General features: G+C 43.4%; 1 protein-coding gene across 12 annotated transcripts in view; it reads right to left on the bottom strand.

The window, feature by feature from the left end:
• MCF2L (MCF.2 cell line derived transforming sequence like) overlaps nt 1–24,772 on the bottom strand; it is a 176,850-nt gene that overhangs the window by 34,572 nt on the left and 117,506 nt on the right. For all 12 annotated transcript variants that reach the window (XM_069970783.1, XM_069970786.1, XM_069970791.1 and 9 more), the window contains 2 exons: nt 23,728–23,842; nt 4,957–5,047 (listed from right to left, as the gene is read on the bottom strand). In XM_069970783.1, coding sequence (XP_069826884.1) covers nt 4,957–5,047; nt 23,728–23,842 — 206 coding nt within the window. The remainder of the gene's footprint in view (nt 1–4,956; nt 5,048–23,727; nt 23,843–24,772) is intronic.

The raw sequence follows: 24,772 nt of genomic DNA, 5'->3' as shown, positions 1-24,772 counted from the left end.
AATTGTGAGGACCCATACTGTGCACTGGAGTACTGGCTATCTAACATGCACGATCGGCTTTAATACTATAGGTTTCCCTGGTATTTTACTGACCCCAAAGGCAATCAGCTTTTTTTTTTTATAGGTGCACTAATGTGTATGTCGGCACTCCAGTTACTAAATATGCAACCACGGGCTTAGCCATCGGGGGTGCTCTGCTGTAGTCACAATTCAAAAATCAAAACAGAGAGAGTCAGTAGCGGCACTCACCCATAGGTTCTAGATGCTTTATTTCAAAGGCAGGTAACAGACGAATACAGTGCAATCCACAGGAAGAGCTACGAATCGTTTCACGCTACACACGCTTCAACAGGCTTTCTTTATAGTAGTGACTTTCAAGTAAAAATGGGTATGCTGTCCTCATACTACGACAATCTTTTGTGGGTTTTATTTTCAACTTTCTTTTATTTCAATTTTATACTATATTATATAAACCATGTGTGGTACAACATATCTATATATAATGCGGTTCAGGGAAGAAAAAGAGTGCTGCACCTCACACCTATGGCTGATACTAGTGCCCCTAGGCTAAATAAAAAACACATCAGAATTTTGTGTATGAATTGATCAAGCCATACTGCCCCATGTACCTCGTGCCGGTATCTGATACACATGGGTCCCTACACTAAGTCCACACCGTGCCAGTCAGTGGCGACCAACCCCGCAGGCACGCACAGTCAGGGAACGGGGGCCATGGGACGGCCCTGCGACCCCCATGTCACAGGACCAGACCCAAAAACACCACACCAGAACCCGGCCAGCACCGCCGGCGGAGAAGGTCGCCCCCAAACAGCACAAGTCTGGATGAGGTGTTGCACTCACCATAGCTGCGGCAAACAGAATGGGAAAAAAAAATCTATATATCTATATATAAAATGCCTATCCACACTCACCCAAAGGGTTAAAAAAGTATATTGTAAATAAATGGGGAAAGAATTTTTTTTTTCTCATTACAGTTAGAGGGTCAACTATTCCTATTATTTATGATAGATCTTGCAGCCAGGGAAAAAGCTTTGTGCACAGTATTAAAGGAGATTTTTAAAAAAACATCAGGTGGGAATATAATAAACAATCACTACTTACTGCTCTCCATGCCTCTGCTAGCTTACTGCTCCGGGACACCCGCCAGGCTCCGGGAATGACTTCAGCTGGAATGGAATCAGTGACTAGGGTGGTACACCTAGGCAGCCACTGATTGTCCTAATGGGGCAGTCCATGAGCCGGGTCAGTTTTTCCCCCCGAATCGTGTCGAAATCGGAAGTCGGGGGGGGGGGGGGGGGGAAGGGGGGGATTCCTTCTGGTGGGGGTCCAGGAGCCTGTGATGCGGTGAAGCAGAGGCACAGGGACAGGTAAGTAGTAATTATTAATTATGTAATTAATATGTAGTAATTATTATAACAATGAAGGCAATAGGGGTCCATATGGGAAAAGGCACTCTTATCCACGTGCAAGGCATGGAGAGGTTTTAATTTGCTAAAAATTAATTCATGTATAAAAATGTTAAGATGCAGTCAGCATGTTTCTGCTTGGGCCCATGCTATCTCACAGGTCTGTGCAGGCAATAGAAGTGATAGCAGCTTTAATTTTACTTTCTTCCCAAAACCCCAGGTGCTTAAGTGATCCCCATCAGCTGCATTTATCTTGTTTACCATTAAACAAGCGTGGTCTAACAGTTTGGGTAACATCAGAGCAAAAACAGTGGCACTTCTAATTAAAACGTAAACTTACTTAAAGCAACTCTGTACCCACAATCTGACCCCGCCAAACAACTTGTACCTTCGGATAGCTGCTTTTAATCCAAGATCTGTCCTGGGGTCCGTTCGGCAGGTGATGCAGTTATTGTCCTAAAAAACAACTTTTAAACTTGCAGCCCTGTGCCCATGGGAGGCAACCTGCCTGGAGCATTCCTAATGATGATGAGGGTGGGGAGGAGGGACAGAGAGGTTGTGCCAGCCTAATGCATACACAATCTAAGCCCCGACGGTTGGGCATGGGGCTGCCAGTTTAAAAGTTGTTTGTTAGGAAAATAACTGCATCACCTGCCGAATGGACCCCAGGAAAGATCTTGGATTAAAAGCTGCTATCCAAAGGTACAAGTGGTTTGGGGGGTCAGATTGTGGGTACAGAGTCGCTTTAATGTGTATCTGTCAGCTGGAAGTTTGGGTCTCCATGGACACGAACACACAATGAGACCGTAACATTGCGACGCCCATTCTGATCTGATGGGGGTTGCTGACATGTACACTTTAAGCCTCAAAAAAAAAAGTAGGTTGGGGGTATAGCTCTCAGGACAGTCAGGGCCACAGCTGTTTTCCTGCATTTATTGCTTTTAGTAACGGGGCAGTGTTGAGGGACCTAGGCATTGAGAGCACATAGCCTGCTACCCAGAAAACAGCTCTGTATAGCTCTGTTTCTATTTATAGAGCTCAGATTCCCCTGCTTCCTGGCATTGGTTCCACTACCTGAACTGGGTTGGTTTACAGTGAGCTTCTCCTATTGATGGCTGCAAGCCTCCAGAGAAATAGAACATTCTTTTAGGTCTCTAAAAACTTCACAAAAAGGCAGCAATAACCCTAGTGTACCCTAGATACAGATTCAGAATACCTTGGTATTCTACAAGATGGTAATTCACTTGCTCTCAAAAGGAGTTGCTGGTCCACCAGTAATGATTAGCTTATGGTGACATTTGCCACAATGACATAGGAATCAAAGGCATACTTACTATAGAGGCAGACCATATGGCTGCTATGGGGCCCTAGGAGAGAGTGGGCTCAACTGTGGATAATCCCATTCTTTTTGCTTCAGATAGGAAACTGTGCAGGATTCCTTTCGACAGGGAACTGTATTATCAGCAAAAAGGGATGGGGTATTGATCTAACGATCATGGAAAGCATAAAGGGATAAACTCCAGACGTTTCTGTTTTAAGATGGTAAAAACAGACCCTATGCTAGGGGACCAACTTTGATTTTAGCTGTGCGGTTCCCTTTCTGTTAGGAATGTAACATCCCATGGCAGCAACTTGATGGTGTGGCCATTTTGGTTGCTAGGGGTCCTTTTTACACGGCCCGATATGGGGCTGTGTATGGACCCAAATAAGCGCCCATCAGCAAAATTGGCACTTGGTTCCAGTGTCTTTATAAGGCACAATTAATTGTGTGGGCATTTAAAGTGTCACTGTTGTTATAACGTTCAAAATGTAAATCAACAGTAGATGTGATATCAAGCAAGTTTGCAATTTACATTATTTTTTGTTGTTATCATGCAGTAAAACAGAGCTATACTTACCAGAAATCCAGGTTAAGTCTCCTGAAGGCAGATTTTTAGTCTTGTGCTGGTTGGAAAAAAAAGAGACTAAACACTTGAAGTCTGAACTGTACCAAGTGTCACGATTCAATGTGTCCGTCATACAAATGACTGCCTTCTCTATGAGTGCAGATGACCTGGGAAACATGGGACTTCATGTGTTTAGACTCTTTGCAAAAAAAAAAAAAGAGTGCTGTGTTTTCCATAATAATAATAATAATAATATGAACGTAAATTGCTAACTGTTGATTTAGGTTTTAAAAGTTATAAAAACAGTGACACTTTAAATACATTATTATTGGCCACACACTGGAATTTAGTGGACTGGTGGTAAAAAGTCTGCAAGTAGTTAAAAACAAATACTTTTTTAACAGCTAATGGTCATACACAACATGGCAGGTAGTTACACAATGATGTACGATATGGAGGGTGGGGAAAATGTATAAAAAAAAACAATACACCCGCTACAAACGCCAAATGCCTGACAGAAACTAGTCCAGAGATTATCCAGAGCTGGACTACCGGAACACTCTTCTATGTTACAGACTAGTAAAGCTGCTGTCTGTGGATATCTGCCAACCTGGAATTACAATGGTTTCATGGCCTTAGGCCTAGTAGAATTTATCTTTTGGGATGACATCTACGTTTAAAAGGCAAAATCAATTTTTATCCTATGCAGACAATTATACCTAAAGGTCAGGCTATCTTGCCTAGTGTAATAATGCATACTTAAAGTACAGTCCATTTTGTAAAACCTGTTTTCATATACCCTTTTAGGGAATTCTGAGTTATGTAATATTTCCCACAGATTACAGCTGATCGTGGGAGGCCCCAAAAAATAGCTTTTTGTGATCTGCATAGTGTCACGGGTGACTGTCCAAAGTGGAAAACTCTTTTACATTGGTCATTACACAGGTATTGCCAAATAACTAGCAAGAAAGAAGAATACAATCTATACAATCCTTGTGTCCCCCTGACCATGGACTCTGTATCTGCCCTTAGCTCCCAACTTGTTTAGATATTTGGGTAGTCACTTTAAGTTTAAGTCTAATGTCTAGGTCTACATTTTTGTGCAGTAAATACAAACATGTTAGCTCTCCTATGATATAGATTATTAGTATATAATTATTAGGTATAGCAGGTTAGGTGTTTGTTTTGCAAACAGATCTACAGCACAGCATCCATGATGGGTATGTGGATCACTATTATGTAGGCCTCAGAATCTTTGGTTTCTACAGCATTGCAATGTTCTATCTATAAATACAATAATTTACTATATGTAGTTACAAGAACACATTAAGTTAATAATTAATGTAGATTTTACGGTTATTCTTCACACTCTAATTAGTGATTGCGACCTGTTTATTCCATCAAATTTCATGCATTGCTTTCGATTACATGTGTCACAAGAGTCATTTTTTTCTTTACCAATAGCAGATCACATGACCGTTATGGCAGTGCAGGCCTCTACAACTGAAGAATAGTGACACCTTATGATAGGAAATGCAGTAAGAATACATTTGGATAGATAAAGAATGGTGACCTTAGATGTTGTACAATGCCCTATAAACAGGAGAACAGCATAGTATTTTTTCTGTTATAAAGAGACTTACTGCAATCCTTAGTATTGATGCTTTTACAGATGTCCATTTGTCCAGCCTTCGGTCGATGACTAGGATGAAGCCAATTCCTGCATCTTGTAAACTAGGTGTAAAAATAGGAACAGGGAGCTGCAGTTATTATTATTCCACGTGCAGATGCTGCCTCCTAACTATGGTGCAGTTTTTTAACCCCCTCTTCTCCGAGCTGAAACAAATATTTACAATGAAAGACAAGCAGCGGATTTTGCCCAGAATCAATGTCACCTTCCCATACAGGGTCCACATAACAGGTTTCATGAGACCCATGCAATGTCGCTTATTCCATTTTGGTTCAGTCTGCTGCAGCTTGCGTGCTTTTAAATTCCCTCCTCACTGCAACTGCAAATGGTCTTAGGGAAGAGCCACCTCTCATCCTTAAAAGCAAATCTTGCATATCCATACAGCTGCATCAATTAAACAGGCCATACAATCCAGCAATTGGTTCCCGGGAATCCACCTTGTTTAAGCATCCGTTCACTTGCAGGTTAAATCTATTCACATGATGACGGTTCCAGCTTAATCATAGCAGCGTAACACATTTGGTTAGTGAGGGGATGCTCATCTCCGAAGAAAAGCCTCCTCATTGCTGGCTGACGAAATGACCTTTGTTTTTTCTCCTTTCTGCTCTGTTTAGCTGCATATGCTCTAGACAAGAGTATACATGGACATATAGCTAGCTGCTTCCAATCGTGGATGTCAGAGCAGGGAAATTGTGCAGTGCCAGCATCTGACTGGGGGTTGGGGCCAATCACAGCAGCTTGCAAGAATGAAAAGGCAAAAGCTTAAAGACTGACAAGAATAGCTAATAACCAGCACACTATGTGAGTGCTGGATTGCATCTTGGGAAGTGTTTCAAAATCAAACTGATGGACAGTAATTTTAACTATAGAGGGAGTCCCTCAAACTTATGCTGAGCAAATAGGAGATCACAAATTAAATGAGATTAAAAAAAAAAGAGGATATTTATATCTGATGTGCCAAAAAACCTGACAAATGTATTTCATGAGATTTGAACAGGAAGCTAAAAAAGCAAGTCATGATTGCAGCTTGTTGAATGTACAATTTACATAGGACAATTGTTGGGAATGAACAGCTGCACGAATGTACTTTATCGTCCTTGAGACCATTCACTTCTATAACTGTCAGCAGCCCTTATTTACACAGAATAAAGTGCTACCGATAATTTTCCTCTGATACAGACAATAAAGCATTTGCTTGTTTGTTGACTGACCACTGGGCCTTTTACATGGGGCTTTTATTGGGAATGCATATTCTGTTTGGCTGATATTCACCCAAGGTAAAAGGGCCTATTCTCAAAGCGTTAAACACAACTGATATCTTCATCTGACCTTTCTTTTTATTAAATGATTATGTTCTAGGCTCCAAGCTATATTGAGTTTATAGAGTTACAAAGTTGATAAAGTTAAGTTAAAGGACAACTCCAGGCAAAATGTATTTTTAATATGGTATCACATAAGGAAATTTAGACAAATTTCTAATATACACTAATTATGGGAAATGCACATAAAAAGTTATTTCCCTCAATTTAGTAGATCAGGCAGACTTCAATTTTCCAAAAAAAACGGTGACGTCACGAATCAAATAAGGGCTGGGTGTAATTCCTATGAAGCATCCAGCAGGGGGCGCAGTGTATAGAGAAATTCCATAGTAAGAATAACTATATCACAAGTGCCAGCAGCCCCATCCACGGCACATAGGATGGGGCTGCTGGCACTTGTGGTGCAGCTGCCCCCGTGCCAGCAGCCCCCCCAGTAAACACCTCCACCACTGGTCTGAGGTCTGCTGTCACGCGCGGGGGGGGGGATGCTGGCACTTGTAGTGCGGTTGCCCCCCCTACATCAGCAGACCTCAGACCAGTGACCCCCCAGGACCCCATAGCTTACCCCAGCACACCCCCTTTCACCGGCTGCCCCCCGATCCACACACAGAGGAGATGCATATCCTTGGGGGGGCGCTGGTCTGAGGTCTGCTGTCGGGGGGGGGGGGAGCACTACAAGTGCCAGCAGCCCCGTCCTATGCGCTGTGGACAGGGCTGCTGGCACTTCTGATGGGGGAGGTTTGGGTTTTTTTCAGGGTGGGTGGGCGGCTGGTCTGAGGTCTACTGTCCAGGGGGGCAGCCGCACTACAAGTGCCAGCAGCCCCGTCCTATGCGCCGTGGACGGGGCTGTTGGCACTTGTGATGGGGGTAGTTTTGGGGTCTTTAGGTGGTAGGGGTGTTCACTGAGGGGCTGCTGGCACGGGGGCAGCTGCACCAAAAGTGCCAGCAGCCCCGTCCTATGTGCCGTGGATGGGGCTGCTGGCACTTGTGATATAGGTATTCTTACTATGGAATTTCTCCATACACTGCGCCCCCTGCTGGACGCTTCATAGGAATTACACCCAGCCCTACTTTGATTCGTGACGTTGCGGTATTTTAGGAAAATTGAAGTCTGCCTGATCTACTAAACTTAGGGAAATAGCACTTTATGTGCATTTCCCATAATTAGTATATTAGAAATTTGTCCAACTTTCTTTATGTGATAACATATTAAAAAATACATTTTGTCTGAACTTCTCCTTTAAAAGACAAGAGTCCATCAAGTCACTCCTTTCATGGCAGGTGCAAACTACCCAATATTATGTAAAAAAAAATCCTTTATGACTTCAAGAATAGCAATTAAAATAAATCCCTGGATCAACATTCTAGCTCTATAAGTTCAGTAACTATAGTTTGTAATATGATATTTTTCAAGGAAGGCATCCAGACTTGTTGAATCAACCATTACAACATCATGTGGTGGAAAATTCCATAGTCTAACTGCTCTTACAGTAATGAATCCACGTCTGTGAAGATGGTGAAACCTCCTTCCTGTAAGATATGGAGGATGCCCCCTTATTACTATTACAGACCTAGGCATAAAAAAAAAAATAGAAAGATCTTTGTAGTGTCCATTTATATTCACTGCGATCAGATTGCCTCTAAGTAGTCTTTTTTCCAAACTAAATAACCCCTAAGTAACACAAAGGCTGTACGTACTATGTTCAGTTTAAAAAATTATAGAAAGGTTTATTGAGAAATGCACAGGTTATTGATATACTTTATTCCTTCCTTGGGCCAGCACTGTCATCATAGTCATCATAGCTATTGGCACATTGGTATAACGTGGTTTTAAACTACCTACTAATACTCCTATCATTTGATCTGCACCAGTACTACTAAAGCTTGCTGCACCAGCGCCTATGCACCCGAATCCTTGCTACTTGTGGACCTCCACTGGTATTACCTGCTTTACTCACAGTCTGCTCTGGGGGACCAGAGAGTCGTGAAGGCAGCAAACCGCTTAATCTACTTGCGCCCAGTGTTGCCGTGCTCGTAGCACGACCGCATCAGGTGAGTGTACGATTCTCTCACCACCTGTACCCCCTCTTTGTCAGTTTGCGGATTACACTTTGTGCGCCCTGTGGTACCTCTCCTTCTTTTCTTTGTAATTTTCTGGGTTGACACACACAATGCCCAAGTGACTACAAGGTGAGTCTTTCTCCTACCCCCTCTTTACCCTGTGGTCTACGGTATCACACAAGGTGCCGCCTCTTGCCTATTCTTTTCTTCATTCCCTTAATGACCTTGGTTTGCCTCCTCTGCACCTGCTATAATTCAACCATGTCCTTCTTATATGCAGGTGACAGTAGCGTAACTACTATAAAGGCAGACCACGTCACTGCTATGGTGCCCTTGCACGAAGGGGACCCACAGGCCCTAACTGTGTGCACTCAGGATGAACACTCATTTAATTTAATTTCTGCGGCTCTCTGACTAACAAAGCAAGAAGCCAGGGGCTTCCTGCCCTGCCAGTCTCGCTTGGCACCTCCAGCCACAAGAGGCCACCTAATACACATACCTACCTGGCCTGGTGAAGTCCCCTGACGTTTGTTCACCAAGCTTCTGTCTGGGGAGAACAAAGGAATGCTGGGGGACTGCGCCGGGCCAGGTGTGTGTGCGTGTGTGGGGAGGGAGACCATACAGGATTCATGGGGCCCCCATACAGTTTTTTGCTAAGGGGTCCCATGAATCCTTGATACGGCCCTGGCAGGTGCCCAAGCCAAACTATGTACTTATCTGTAGCATCTAAGTCTCATCATTTTACTTGCCTTCACAGCTGCTGCCTGACATTGCCCACTAACACCAACCAATACTCTGAAGCCCTTTTCTGGGGCCAGCTTACCCAGTGTATTACAGTGCTTCCTCAAGATACAATGGTCTCAGATTACTTGTTTTCATCATACAGTACAATGGTCCCTTTTGGATCATTATAACTTGAAACCATACTCGAATACAATGCTAGACTGTCAAGATCTGCAAAATGTGTCAATTAGAGATGAGCGAACCTCGAGCATGCTCAAGTCGATCCGAACCTGAACTTTCGGCATTTGATTAGCGGTGGCTGCTGAAGTTGGATAAAGCTCTAAGGCTATGTGGAAAACATGGATATAGTCATTGGCTATATCCTTGTTTTCCAGACAACCTTAGAGCTTTATCCAACTTCAGCAGCCCCCGCTAATCAAATACCAAACATTCGGGTTCGGATCGACTCAAACCCGAACCCGGTTTGCTCATCTCTAGTGTCAATGGATAGAAGATCCAGCCAATCAGATTTGGAATCTGACCAGTAAAACTCCAGTATTACTGAAGCACATGCACTGATCGGCTGTCTCTACAGTAGAGTGTAGTACCGCATGTTCTATACTACTCTTTACCTGTGCCGGGAGGAGCTGATCCTTTGGATACCAATGAAGGCAGCTCATTTGCAGCTCCAGCAACTCTTTCTGACTTTTGTATGCAACAAGTGGTTTTAGATGTATTAGCCATCTGTTCATTTTTCTTTAATCTTATTTTCTTTCTTTTTTTTTCAGTTGACATTTTCAGAACCAATTACCAGTTTTTAATTTGTGTTTTGATCTCAATATACAATATTTACAACTTACAATCGTCATCCTGGAACAAAATAATATTATAACCATGGTAATATTTAAAAATATAACCTTATATTGCCACATTAAACTGTGTCCATACCTATAGTTTTCACAAATCCTTTCCCCTAGTGCTACAATATGTTATCCTCCTCTGCAATAATTACCTTACAACGCTTAGTGTCATCTGCAAATATTACATTTCCACTGTCATCCCTCTAACAATGTTAACAATAAACATATTAAAAAGAAGAGGGCCTAATACTGACCCTTGTGTTACCCCACTAGTAACCCAATGTGAATATGTACCATCAATAACCACCAGTGCAATAATCGACCGAATAAGGCCGATACAGCCCATTATCGCTCTGTGTAATAGAGAGAACGCGTCGGGCGTGCATGGCTATTACATAGCCGACAGCTGATGATTGTAGTATAAAATAATAAAGTATTAACTTACCTTACCACTTTCCCAGGTGTCCTCCGAGGCCTCCCCACTGTCTGCAGCTTTGCCTTCTGTTCCAGTGTTTGCCCTGAAAGGCCACGACCGCTCAGCCAATCACTGGCCAAAACAGGGTGCCAGCTGCTCAGCCAATAACTGGCCACGGCCTGTCTGAGCGGCTGCAACCTGTCAATGCAGAGACTGGAACAGGAGGCAGAGCTGCAGACACCGGGGAAGGCCTCCAAGGACGGCCTCCGAGGACACCAGGAAACGTGGCAAGGTAAGTTAATACTTTATTATTTTACACTAAAGGCTAACGATGTCCGTGCAGCCCTTGCTGCCCAATAGTCTGCCTGTATAATAGCTCAGTAAACGAGTGCTGACCTAGCAGATCAGCGTTCGTTTACAGTTTATTATCGGGCCGTCTAATAGGACCCTAAAACAGTTACCCTTTAACACGTTTCTCCTAGTGCCAGTATTCCTATCTTAAAAACCGACCTTTCTTCAGTTTATCAGAAAAACAATAGTACATGACAGATTGGCATCCCAAACAGTAAACACATTTTACCAATATACTGTACATATATGATATTATACTTAACTTGGCACCCCATTTGCTATGTGTCCATGCTGGGGAACACACCCTGTCGTTCTAGAATCTTCCTTTATCGTGATACTTAATTACAAAAACTTGTGGAAGGGCGTCATCTGTACCCAGTGCTTTGTGTGTTTTTGTATTTTTAAGGCAACACTCCACTTTTTGCTGAAATAATCAGTGATATCGGAGACAACAGGAAAGTTATATTATCTAAATACTGTAGAGAAGGCATTTAATAAATTAGCCTTTTCCTCATCCCCCTCATCACAGTTTTATTTACCCACAATGGCTTACATCTGTCTCTTAATATGGTAATATGAATATGTTATTAATACCCAAAGGGTTAGTTACTGGTGTGCAAACAATAAACCCTTGGCCCTCCCTAGAATGGCCAGGACTTTGTATTGTATTTCTGGATGAAATAGACCATAGCTTAGTATAAACCAGAGCTCAGAGGGTGTCATTCTTGTGATGTATTATCACCTTTAACATTAGACCTAATCAACTAGCAGGAAGCTCTGGAAACCCATCCCAAGGACTTAGGGGATAAAAAACATAACTTGAACAATATTCTCTAAAGAATCCATAGCTTTTCCTAGATTGTTTTAACCCTTTTAACTTCTGGAGTGCAATGTGTGTGTTTAGTACCCATCGGCTTAGAGGGTAGTGGATGGTGGTAGAAGGTTTCGTACCTGGGGAATGTGGACTGTGTTGGTAGTAAGGGATTAACCAGTGGCGTAGCTACCATAGAGGCAGGGAAGGCGGTAGCTATGGGGCCCGTGGAGGGAAGATAAGAGCCTCCTGTGTCCTTTTGCTTAACCCCTTATGTACTGAAGTGTGTAAATGACCCAGTGTTCTCTTACATGCTGCAACACAAAAAAAAGGGTTAATAATTAGCTCTCTGCCTCACTACTCTGATAACCTCTGACCTCTGTTCTCAGAGGTCAGGGGTTATCAGTGAAGGAGAGAGATAATTGTCTTCTGTGTTAACCCTTTGTGTTGCAGCATGTAGGAGAACACTGGGTCACTTACACACTGCAGTAAATAAAGGGTTAAGCAAAAGGTAGTCTGCTCCTGCACCTATGTATATAACCATGAGGCTCCTAATACGCTGTTATAGTTAAATACAGTGGATGGACAGAACAAGCAGACATTGGCTTTCTCCTCTGCCAGTCACTGTTGTGGCATTCTGCCTCTAGCCACAACAGATTTTTTTTTTTACCACATCACCGAATATATATATATATATATATATATATATATATATATATATATATTTATATTTATTATTGTGAGTAGGGGGGCCCCATACAGTTTTTTGCTATGGGGCCCCATGAATCCTAGCTATGCCCCTGGGCAGTTGCCCCCGTCACTTGCTATGAAGATGTGTATATGACAGCGCTATGTTTTAGAAGGAGAAGCTACCCACTTCCTCCATTACTGGAATCACCATGTCAGGATAAAAAAAAAAATTAAAAGACAGATTTATCTAAACTACTTATGGAGAAAAGCGGAATAGTTTCCTATGTCACTTAGCCTGGCTCTGAGACCCTTTGGAAAATGAGAGTAAAAATGAGGGCAACAGTTACCCATCAGTCATTACTCTCAAAGGCAAAGATTCAATCAAGCACAGTGAGATATATGGGGTTCTCCCACAATGGCTGACTGCCCTAGAGGGAAGGTAAGAACCTCATGGGTAACCAGTTAACAAAAAAAAGCAGCTCCCATGGCAGCTCATCCAGCAACAAGAATGGCCAAAAAAAGCAGCAACTACTGGCACTGCCAAAGGTTTTTGCAGCTAGTTCCATGTTGAGTAGCTGACCACCAGGCCACGGTCCTCTTAGGTAGGGGGCACATTTATCATTATATGCCCTGGTACATGTCACGGAAAAGGCACAGATTCTTACCTTTTCTATGGCGTAAGTCCCATTCACCGGACAGGCAGGTGGGGGGCGGCAAGGTGGGGAACAGGCATGGCCTCCAAACACCTACGTTATTATGGTTTACTCCTGCAAACAGGCGTAAACCATGCCGAGATTTACACCTGCTCTAGAGCAGGTGTAGTTTTCGGCGCAGGTCCTGTCCGCTTTACTAAGAGGTGTGTGCCTCTAAGTCTATTCGGCCAGATACATAGGGGTGGAGCTTTATTGATGAATGTCCCCCACAGTATGTACACAAAATAGGACAAAATCCTCAAGAAAACTGCACAGCAATAGCTGAATGTAATGTAATCAATATGACTATGGAGATAGCGTGTTCTCACTTATTCAGATGAAACCCTCTAGTCTAGTAGGACATGCAGGAAAGCCTACAAAAGCTGTGTATCTGTACACGAAACAGCCCATTAAGAACTTAATAACCTTTACACTTGCTTTGATGCTGTGAACACCGTCCCCAGGCTGGAATGGATCAGTAGCTGAGAGCTGGCCAGAGACCTTAGATTATAACTAGGGATCAGAGACCACCTATTTGTAATGTCCTTTTGTTTCTTCTTTATACCCTGTAACACCACCAGTTCTAATGTGGCATACCCAATGGCAAAAAACTAGACCTGACCATACTGTATATAAGATATTCCGGCTGTAGGTTTACAGAGCTATGTGTTCATATTTTGTTAGAGTAACCGAGATGATAAAACTAGTCTTACTTTTTAATAGCTACTAAAAAAAAAAAAAATCATTCTATGACTGAATTCTAGTTGCCGGGTCCCTGAGGGGTAATGTTTCTATTAAAGTCTTCCCTTGAAGAAATGCTGGGGATATTCTGTCTCTGCAGCAAGAGCTGTCACATGTGATCTCAACAAGTGGAGGACTAGAATGCCTGCAGTGAGACCTCAAAGTGACGCTCTGTTATACAGCATGACACACTGCTGCAGCCAAATCCACCGCTCTCATGCCCTTTTAATGCCACTTTTACATATGAGCATATAGTCTATGTACATATTTACACCACCCATAATAAATACATAGCAATGCATACATCTTACTAGTACTAAGATACACCATGCATGTTATTCAGTGCACATAGAAAAACAATATAAACATAAAACGTTTTATAGCTGTAATTCAGGGGCCCTATTCCACCTGACGATTATCGTTCAGATTATCGTTAAATCGTTCGAATCTAAACGATAATCGTTCGGTTGAAATGCAGTAACGATTAACGACCGAACGAGAAATCGTTGATCGCTTTATAAGACCTGGACCTATTTTTATCGTTGCTCGTTCGCAAAACGTTCGCAAATCGTTCGCATTGAATAAGACATCGTTCGGTCGTTCGCAATAGATACGAACGCAATAGCGAATAAATACGGAAGAAGAAACGATCGCAATTACGATCATAAGTAACGATTATCGTTCCATGGAAATGAGTGAACGTTTTCAGGTCTTTCGCAATAGCGGTCGTTTGAGATCGTTAATCGTTAACGATTATGCTAACGATAATCGTCCGGTGGAATAGGGCCCTAAGTCACTGGCCCTTCTTTATAGTATTGTGACTATGGACAAAGACACCATCTGCATGGAGTCTGCACAATCTTTCAATGCTCATGGAATTCTCTGCAAGGTCCTGCCAAACATTTTCTGTTCCGGAAATAAGTGGTGAAGACACCCCCCCCCCCCCTACCCGTGAAGCACCAAAGCCGGGACCGCCCAGGACCTCAACGGCGCTGCTCTGCCCATTCATGATGGGAGTTGTAGTTTTGCAGCCTGTGGCTCTCCAGGTTGCAGAACTACAACCCCCATCATGTCATATTAGCAGTACATAATAGGGGTTGTAGTTCTGCAACAAATTTGAGGATGACACAGTATAGGAGGGGGAGCCAGCAGCACAGTAGAACTACATCTTCCATCATGGTGTGTGGACTACAACTCTTAGCATGGTGTATAGGGTAGGCAGTAGAACTACATCTCCCAGCATGCTGTGCGGGACTACATGACATAATGGGAGTTGTAGTTCTGCAACAGATAAGAGGATGGTACAGGACATGAGGGGGACACAGCACACAAGGGGGAGACGGACAGTGGCATGATACACAAGGGGGAGGTGGTGGCACGGTACACAAAGGGGAAGTGGTGGCACAGTACACTAGGGGCGATGTTGGTACATGTGAAGTATGTGGAAAGTATTTGTTCATATTGAAAAACTTCTTTTTTTTTTTCCTCATCAGGAAACCCTGAAAGCATTTCCTGGTGGTTTCCTGGAGGTAAAAACTAATTATTTTCAGAAAATACTGAAGCCTTTTGGGGTCTCTTAATCAGGATTTTCAGAAAGTATAGGGGAAATATGAAGGGGAGATATATAAATAAATAAATATATATATACAGTGGGGAAAAAAAGTATTTAGTCAGTCACCAATAGTGCAAGTTCCACCACTTAAAAAAAGGAGAGAGGCCTGTTATTGACACCATATGTAGACCTCAACTATGGGAGACAAAATGAGAAAACAAATCCAGAAAATCACATTGTCTGATTTTGTAAGAATTTATTTGCAAATTATGGTGGAAAATAAGTATTTGGTCAGTAACAAAATTTCATCTCAATACTTTGTTATATATCCTTTGTTGGCAATGACAGAGGTCAAACGTTTTCTGTAAGTTTTCACAAGGTTGGCACACACTGTTGTTGGTATGTTGGCCCATTCCTCCACGCAGATCTCCTCTAGAGCAGTGATGTTTTGGGGCTGTCGCTTGGCAACACGGACTTTCAACTCCCTCCAAAGGTTTTCTATAGGGTTGAGATCTGGAGACTGGCTAGGCCACTCAAGGACCTTGTAATGCTTCTTACAAAGCCCACTCCTTCGTTGCCCTGGCGGTGTGCTTTGGATCATTGCCATGTTGAAAGACCCAGCCACGTTTCATCTTCAATGCCCTTGCTGATGGAAGGAGGTTTGCACTCAAAATCTCACGATACATGGCCCCATTCATTCTTTCATGTACCCGGATCAGTCGTCCTGGCCCCTTTGCAGAGAAACAGCCCCAAAGTATGATGTTTCCACCCCCATACTTTACAGTAGGTATGGTGTTTGATGGATGCAACTCAGTATTCTTTTTCCTCCAAACACGACATGTTGTGTTTCTACCAAACAGTTCCACTTTGGTTTCATCAGACCATAGGACATTCTCCCAATACTCTTCTGGATCATTCAAATGCTCTTTAGCAAACTTCAGATGGGCTTGGACATGTACTAGCTTAAGCAGTGGGACACGTCTGGCACTGAAGGATCTGAGTCCCTGGCGGCATAGTGTGTTACTGATGGTAGGCTTTGTTACATTGGTCCCAGCTCTCTGCAGTTCATTCACTAGGTCCCCCCGCGTGGTTCTGGGATTTTTGCTCACCATTCTTGTGATCATTTTGACCCCACGGGGTGAGATTTTGCGTGGAGCCCCAGATCGAGGGAGATTATCAGTGGTCTTGTATGTTTTTTATTTTCTAATTATTGCTCCCCAGTTGATTTCTTCACTCCAAGCTGGTTGCCTATTGCAGATTCAGTCTTCCCAGCCTGGTGCAGGGCTACAACTTTGTTTTTGGTGTCCTTTGACAGCTCTTTGGTCTTCACCATAGTGAAGTTTGGAGTCTGACTGTTTGAGGGTGTGCACAGGTGTCTTTTTATACTGATAACAAGTTTAAACAGGTGCCATTACTATAGGTAATGAGTGGAGGAAAGAGGAGACTCTTAAAGAAGAAGTTACAGGTCTGTGTGAGCCAGATATCTTGATTGTTTGTAGGTGACCAAATACTTATTTTCCACCATAATTTGCAAATAAATTCTTACAAAATCAGACAATGTGATTTTCGGGATTTGTTTTCTCATTTTGTCTCCCATAGTTGAGGTCTACCTATGATGTAAATTACAGACGCCTCTCATCTTTTTAAGTGGGAGAACTTGAACTATTGGTAACTGACTAAATACTTTTTTTCCCCACTGTGTGTGTGTGTGTGTGTGTGTGTGTGTGTGTGTGTGTGTGTGTGTGTGTGTGTGTGTGTGTGTGTGTATATATATATATATATATATATATATATATATATATATATATATATATATATATATATATATATATATATATATATATGTTGTGCAAAAACAGCAGTGTGCAGAAACTTCAAAAGCATCAGGAGAATTGTTGCCAGGCTTTGCACACATCATCACGCAAAAATTTAAAAAGTAAAAATAAAACACAGATATACTGTACAAAATACAGTACAACAGCACCTGGAGCACAAGAGGTATCGGGATGGTAAGTATGTCAGTGTGGTACACCCATCTTTTTATATATAAAAAGTTTTTTTTTCTTTTTTAACTTAACTTTTTAACTTAACTTAACTTAACTTAACTAAGGAAGCATACTCCTTTAAAAATTTAGGCAGAATTCTTGCCAGCTACCTTCTCTAATATCAGAACAAAAAGCAGTGTAGTTAATAACTGAGGGCATTTATTCTTCCTTATTTATATGAGCTGCTCTATAATATGATTTGCCTTAACATAAAAGGCTTCATGGACTGGGTCCAAGACTGAATCTGGGAGTACCATTGCATTCTGTATCTTGCCATCTGTAAGGTCTCTACACATAAGTATATAAAACACCAGGAGGTTTTGCAACAGAATATCTTTGATGGCTCAACAACCCTAGTAATGGTGCCAGCAGACATTTTTATGCAAGAATAAAGCTCTCTTGGTGTTCAAGGCCGGCTTCCATCCTCACACCAGTGCAGCATAAGAGATGTTAGATGGACAATGACCATTAACTTGCTTCTACCTCCCCATTCCCCACAAATTTAGTTTCTTTTTACTGCACATATTTTCCATTTCTACACCTATTTGTCCCACACATTGCCACCTTAAAGGGGAACTCCGGATAAGAAAAACTTGTTTTCTATTAAAAGTACATTAAAAGTTATATAGATGTATTACTGTATCTGTGCGGTTCTGCCACACTGGTAGCTGATAGAAATCCAGGAAGTGAAGAAAATGGCCTCTGTGCCAATTCACATTATCTCCTGCTCCCATTGCTCTTCCCCCTTAGGAGACAAATCTTCCATGCCTCTGTCTCACATTGTGTGTGTTTGCTGAGCACAGAATGATGATGCAGACAGGGGGCAGGGTGTGATGTCACAGGAGGCTTGGCTGGATTCCCCAATCCCCTGAGTGATCCACCATCTCGGAATGGCCAGAAGTAGCTGCTGCACAAATTTTGCTGATTGTGATGGGTGGGGGACTGTGATGATCAGCTGAGGGCAGTGGCGGATTATGATGTGGGCGGTTTGGGCGGCTGCCCGGGGCCCAAGGCTCCAGGGGGCCCATGCGGCGCTGCCCACATTAAGATATAATATAGCAGCGCCAGCAGCACATCACTTTCAGGGCCCTGGGGTTGCTGGGACCGGAACATGGGGGCTGGGGGAGGCAAGGCTGCCTGGCAGTGGGACCGGACCGGACAATGATTATGGGGGAAGGCTGCATAGGGGGGCCAGAATGATGGCCATATGTTAAGGGCAACAGAAAACCAGGTGGCAAGATGTTAATGGGGGGAGGGCACAGCAAAGGACCAGGTGAGGTGGCAAGATGTTTATTGGGGAGGGCACAGCAGGGGACCAGGTGAGGTGGCAATATTATTGGGGGGTAGCAGCAAGGGACCAGACATTATGTTTATTGGGGCCAGCAGGGAGGGGAGGCAGGCAGTGTTTATTGGGGACAGGGGGGCACAATGTTTAATGGGAACAGCAAGGGAGGACCAGCCAATTTTTTGTGGGGGCAGCAGGTAACCAGGAAATGTTTATTGGGGCAATAGAGGCTTTCTATTATGGAGTCAGCAAGGGGGCTATTATAGTGGGTGCAGGAAGCAGCAGCCTAGGGGCCATCTTTTATATGTAACATCAGCACAGGGGTCCATCCATTACTGAGGAGGCAAGGAAGAGGTCTAATAATCAGGGCTGTGGAGTCGGTAAGCCGCAGCTCCGACTCCAACCCCGACTCCGACTCCTGAATTTTATCAGGACCGAATCCCGACTCCTGCTCCTTCATAAATGCCTGGTCAGATACCAGGGAGTTATTTATCACAGTGGCCCAGCAGCTTCTCCCTAATGTCCTACATGATCATGGGGCGACCTCTGAGGGAATAAGGAAAGATATAAAGCAGCTTCTCCTGTGTGCAGTGGATGCAGCCAGTCTCCAACCTCAATGCCCACTACTCAGAACTAGACTAGATGGAGCTGGTGGTCTTTTCCTGCTGACAATCTTCTATGTTTCTAACTATTCACCATACACAAAGAAACACTGCTAACAATGCCAGGTTCCTGTAATATAGAGGTCAGCCATAGTGATAGAGAGAGGGGGTCAAACATAGGTAAATAGAGGGCTTACTATGGGGACATGCCATAGCACACACACACACACACAGCCTGCTGCAGCCATAGTACACACACACAGCCTGCTGCAGCCATAGCACACACAGACTGCTGCAGCCATAGAACACACACACACACACACAGCCAGCTGCAGCCATAGCATACATACACACAGCCTGCTGCAGCACACACACACACAGCCTGCTGCAGCCATAGCACACACATACACACAAACACACACAGCCTGCTGAAGCCATAGCACACACACAGCCTGCTGGGGTGGACAGGGGGCAGGTTGGGTGGAAAGCCCGGGGCCCAGGGTACATTTAATCCGCCACTGGCTGAGGGAAAGCATTCCATTCTGGGAACTGCTCAACCAGGTATAGTTGCACTATAAAGGAAAATGTTTTTCCAGCCCTTGAATCCTAAAAAAACGTATCTTTGATAGCAATCCATAATATAAAAGCCACAGAGTGCGTTCTTGCCGATTTGCTAGATGTGTTTCAGTTTCCTTATAACCTTTATTACAAGGATACAAGGTAGCCGAGATGCATGCTGAAATTTTTTTTTCCTTTTTGATGCTTATTTCCCTGGTTGTCCCTGGGTTAAGTTTCTTGCATATCCAACCAGACCTCATGAATTCAAGGTAAAATGATTACATTATGAATTTTTAACGGCACATCCATGGTTGCAGCGGTTTGCACTTTGTTTATAACTGCTAGTTGCACTGTGGATGTGTTTGCCCTGTGACAGACACCATTCCTGACCTTCACCAATGGCTATAACATTGCTCATTACACATTGTAACCTACAGTAATAGCAGCAGCCCTGAGGCAATGATGAATTGCCTATACAGTGAAAACTTGGATTACAAGGAATGTGCTTGTAATCCAAATTATATATCAAGGCTAATTTTTCCATGAAAAATTATTAAAAAAGCAGATGATTCATTCCACAAAGAATGTGTTCTATATTAATAAAGAACACTGTATCAGTAAAGAAGGGGTTAACCAGTCAACTCTCCCTCCACACACAACTCCCTCCCAGCTGGTGCTGGTACCAGCTGGTACTAGTGCGGCTGCCTGGAGTAGCTATAGGTCCAGGAGTTAATTCAGGGGTCAGATGGAAGTAGCGGAGAGGTGAACAGGTACCGGATGAGAGTAGGAAGGCGTCCGCTCACTGGCAGTTGATCAGGTAGGCTTTGGCTTAAAATGAGAGTGCTTTCTGCTCAGTACAGTATTAGGATAGGGACACAGAGGTGCTTGTATTATGAAATCTAGCTAGTTTACAAAGTCACAATTTTCTTTTTAGCGTGTTAGCTTTTATTTTAGCTTGTTAGCTTGTCTTGCAAAGTGCTCTCAAAACCAAGTTACTTGTAGTCCAAAGTTTCACTGTACATAGAAACTTTAAGGGAAACTAACAGCAGGTCAGAAGACTCTATCCTGCTATTGTGGTGTCCCACTAGGGGTGTTACTGTTACATACACCCTTCACAAAAGTCTGTACTTTTTGTGGTCTTATTATGATGAAAGTTGTATTAAGAGTTGGCCACTAGATGTCGCTGTATAATGTGTATATATATCACCTCTCCTCTCTGTCCTTCTATTTCACTCTTTTGACCCAATCACAGTGCACCCTACACGCTGTAAATGAGGTTAGTCCCATGGGTGGGGGAGGAGCAAGAATCTTCTGTTCGGGGCAGTGTGGAGAAAGGACGCAAACTAGACAGCTCTCCACAGCAGTCCTATCTGGGCCTTGGCCCTCTGCCAGGTCCCAAAATAGTCAGTCTTAGCCAGTACCCCGCATGGGTAGGATGCAGGACAGTACAATGTTACCAACCTTCTCACAAGTACCTATACAAAGCAATATGCAGTGTTAAGCCTCTCAGGAGAGGGCTAGCCAAAAGATAACCTAAACCCACAACGTGGACAAGGAGAAGTCACAGAGCAGGACAGTATCCACTATAGAGCCAAAGAGCTAGGAACCGGTCCAGACAGAGCAAAGCTGCGATAAGCCCATGAACTCCATCTCGCGGCGCAGGGTGTCAGCAGGGAACCCTAAGCATTCCGCTCAATCCAGGTAACAAGGTCTGGGACCTGTGTCACCCATTAGTACGGTTCGGCCCACGCTAGTGGGCATAAGGTGGTGTGAAGACTGAAGTCAAAGGTCAATACACAGGAACAGGTTCTCTTCTTCTTATTATTCTTCTTCTAAGTATTCCACCTTATCCTCCAACATCCCTGGCTGAGCACATTACTACATGGGTTGAGACTCTCACGATATCCTCCTCTCTGCTACTCTACCTCAACACAACTCTAACAACACAACTATCTCCTACACTGCACTTATCCTACAGATTTGGTCGTCCTATGCTTAAGTATTTATTGGAACTTTGTCAAGTGTATGTCAGAGACCATCTGTATTGCCTGTTGCACCTTTACAAGTAGTAAACTAACTCAACGTTACTCCAAGAGTCTTTGGTTATTCATCACCACCTACACAGCATACACACCGCAACCTTGGGACACTTCCCCTTTCTGTGGGTGGCGGGTCCTGCTCTCCGGGAGGGTAATTATACCGCAGAGCAGGGCAGCCCAGCCTGGAGGAGGGGAGTTTAATTTTATCTCTATGAGGTACACAGGGAGCTGCTGTCAGTATATATATTGAGCGCAGTTACTAATACTGTACACTGACCTATTTTACTATAAAGTGGCCAACCCTTTTAAATCTTCAGTCTCATTATTAGGTAAATAAGGCAGTTTGGTGTACTGGGGTTGGAAATACAGGGGGCTGCACTGAACCACCCCTTCTGCCTCTTATCCCACACTCTACAGTGATGAGCACAAGAGTGATGTCACTGCTAAGTGCTGCCTCAATATTCACAAGGCAGATGAAGGGCAGATAGGACAGATCTGTGCCCCATCCCCTGAATACTAAAGCACCTAATTTATACATTACTTGGACTAAAGATTTAACTAAACCAGTGCTGGGGATGAACGTAAAAAACTACCTTTATTATTTGCATACCATGCTGTAAATGTAACAACATGTTACATTAATAAATTGTGCCCTGCCATTGGCACTCTAGGAGGTGCCACCTAACCCTAATGTCAGTCCTATAGGGAGGGGAAAAATGACTTTAATGTGGTGCTTCTTCAGAGGAAAAAAAATCCAAAATGGTTATCCAAATCTGCCATTCCCTGATTGCTTACCGAGTCGGTGGCACCACTGGATAGATATGAATAAAAACATTCAGAACGCACCTTTGCTGCCTGTATCTGCATTTTATTTTAAAGGAAAAAGCTCTTTATTTGAGAAATGAATAGTGTCAAGGAGGCAGGCCCTATCGTTCCCTGGGTCCTAGCACAGCTATGCCTCATTGAGCTGCAAGCACAGTGATCAGCCCTGATTAGGCAAAGGGGCAGGCATACAACACAGGCAGAACAGCGCTTGGACCCAGGGAGCCATACGCCCACCTCAGTGACATTCATTTACAGCATAAATTAAAGGGGTACTCTGGGCTGGGGTTATTTTTAAGGTATGACTGGGGAAGGGATGGAAATAGAGGCCGCCGGTCACTTACCTGGTTCCAGCACCGGGTCCTGGATCAGGCCGCCCCGTTCTTCCATCCTGCAGCCGCTTCCTGGTCTGAGCTGCGGCTTGAGACGTGACGTCTCAAGGCAGCTCAGCCATTCAGCGTACATAGCGGAGTCCCGCCTCGGTCGCTGAATAGCTGAGCTGCCTTGATCTGGGACCCGGCGCTGGAATCGGGGAGGTAAGTGAACGGCAGCCTCTATTTTCACCCCTTCCCCGGCCAAACCCTAAAAATAACCCCAGCCCGGAGTTCCTCTTTAAGGCTTTTTTTTTTTTTTTTTTTTCAAGGAAAATAACAAAACAGACACACTTAGCAAAGATATGCTCTGTGTCTTCCTTCATATCAATCCAGTGGTGACACCAGCTCAGTAAGCAGTCAGGGAGCGACAGATTTCCTTTAACAGTGGTGATCTGTCCAAGGATATGACTGGTACACCCACTGTACAAGGAGGTGAAAGTCTCAATGCACTACTGAGTATAACCATTATGTCCTGGAACTATTAATCATGGCAACAACAGGCTTGAGAAAAGGGATACAGGGAAAATGGAAGGGTGTAGCGTTACATGGCTGCACTATTTGTTCTGGTTTGGCTCTTTAACAAGGGCAAACAATCCATTTGTTTTCTGATGTTAATCGGTCCCACGCCCTGCAAAATAACATAGAAGAAGCTAATACTGACTGCAGGGAAAACATGACAATAGCTGATTCAGTCACCTATACTGTGTGCAGATGAAAGTATAACCTGAATGTATGACCACAATGTGTGGGCCTCTCATTATACTCCAGCAGAGCACATTCATACCTGGGAACACTGGTTAAATATGTCAGGACATTCTGGAACTCAGTCTCTGGGATCTCACTGAAGGCTGGATATTCCGGAAACGTGATGACCGGACAGCCATTTTCACCCCTTCCACCTATAAAGACAATGAATTTTGTGAATAACAGGGGTATTCATAAGGGTGGGGTCACAGGTGCTAGAAATGTAAAAAAAATATATATATATCATCCACACAATAAAGAACAAATAAGCACAAAACACACTGCTGGCAATTGACCTAATGTTTGAACATAAAATACACAGGATGTCAACTGTCAAAATCCACAATTAATCTACAGGGCTTGTGGATTTGCTGCAGAAACATATCCCTGGATGTTAATGCCTACATTTTATGTTTGATATCTTGTTTAGCATAGATATTATTTCTGGAAATGTCTAAACTTAGGCTGCATTCACACATCCATTTCAAGATCCGTGGATGAAGTCCACTATCTACCTCCGTGATCCGTGAAACTGATCCGTTTTGCAACAGTGTCCGTGTTTCTTCAAGCTTTTTAAATTACACTGATTACATCACATGTGTGTTTTTCAGGGATTGCACAGATGTCAGATCCGTGCAATCCATGATAAACATGGATCATAGACTTCTATGGGGGAACCTGTGCCATGATCTCGTCTGAGTTATGACCTATTTCCTATTTTTTCATGGAACAGATTGCGGATCTGTAAAAAAACACAACGTGTGAATAGCCCAATTGAAAGCTATAAAAATGTCCATGATCACAAATCCGTGGTCACGGACAACTTCACAGAACGGGTCAATGCAGCCTTAGTAAAGGGGTAGTTCAGCCCAAAAAAATTCTTTCAAATCAGCTGGTGCACAAAGTGCCAGACATTTGTAATTTACTTCTATTAAAAAAATGTCAAGTCGTCCAGTACTTATCAGCTGCTGTATGTCCTGCAGGAAGTGGTGTACTCTTTTCAGTCTTACAGAGTGCTCTCTGCTGACACCTCTGTCCATGAGAGGAACTGACCACAGCAGTAGCAAATACCTATAGAAAGCCTC

Source organism: Dendropsophus ebraccatus, chromosome 5 (assembly GCF_027789765.1).
Source record: "Dendropsophus ebraccatus isolate aDenEbr1 chromosome 5, aDenEbr1.pat, whole genome shotgun sequence".
Lineage (NCBI taxonomy): Eukaryota > Metazoa > Chordata > Amphibia > Anura > Hylidae > Dendropsophus > Dendropsophus ebraccatus.
Note: the sequence above shows the minus strand (reverse complement) of the source record. Positions and strands in the feature narration are given on the sequence as shown.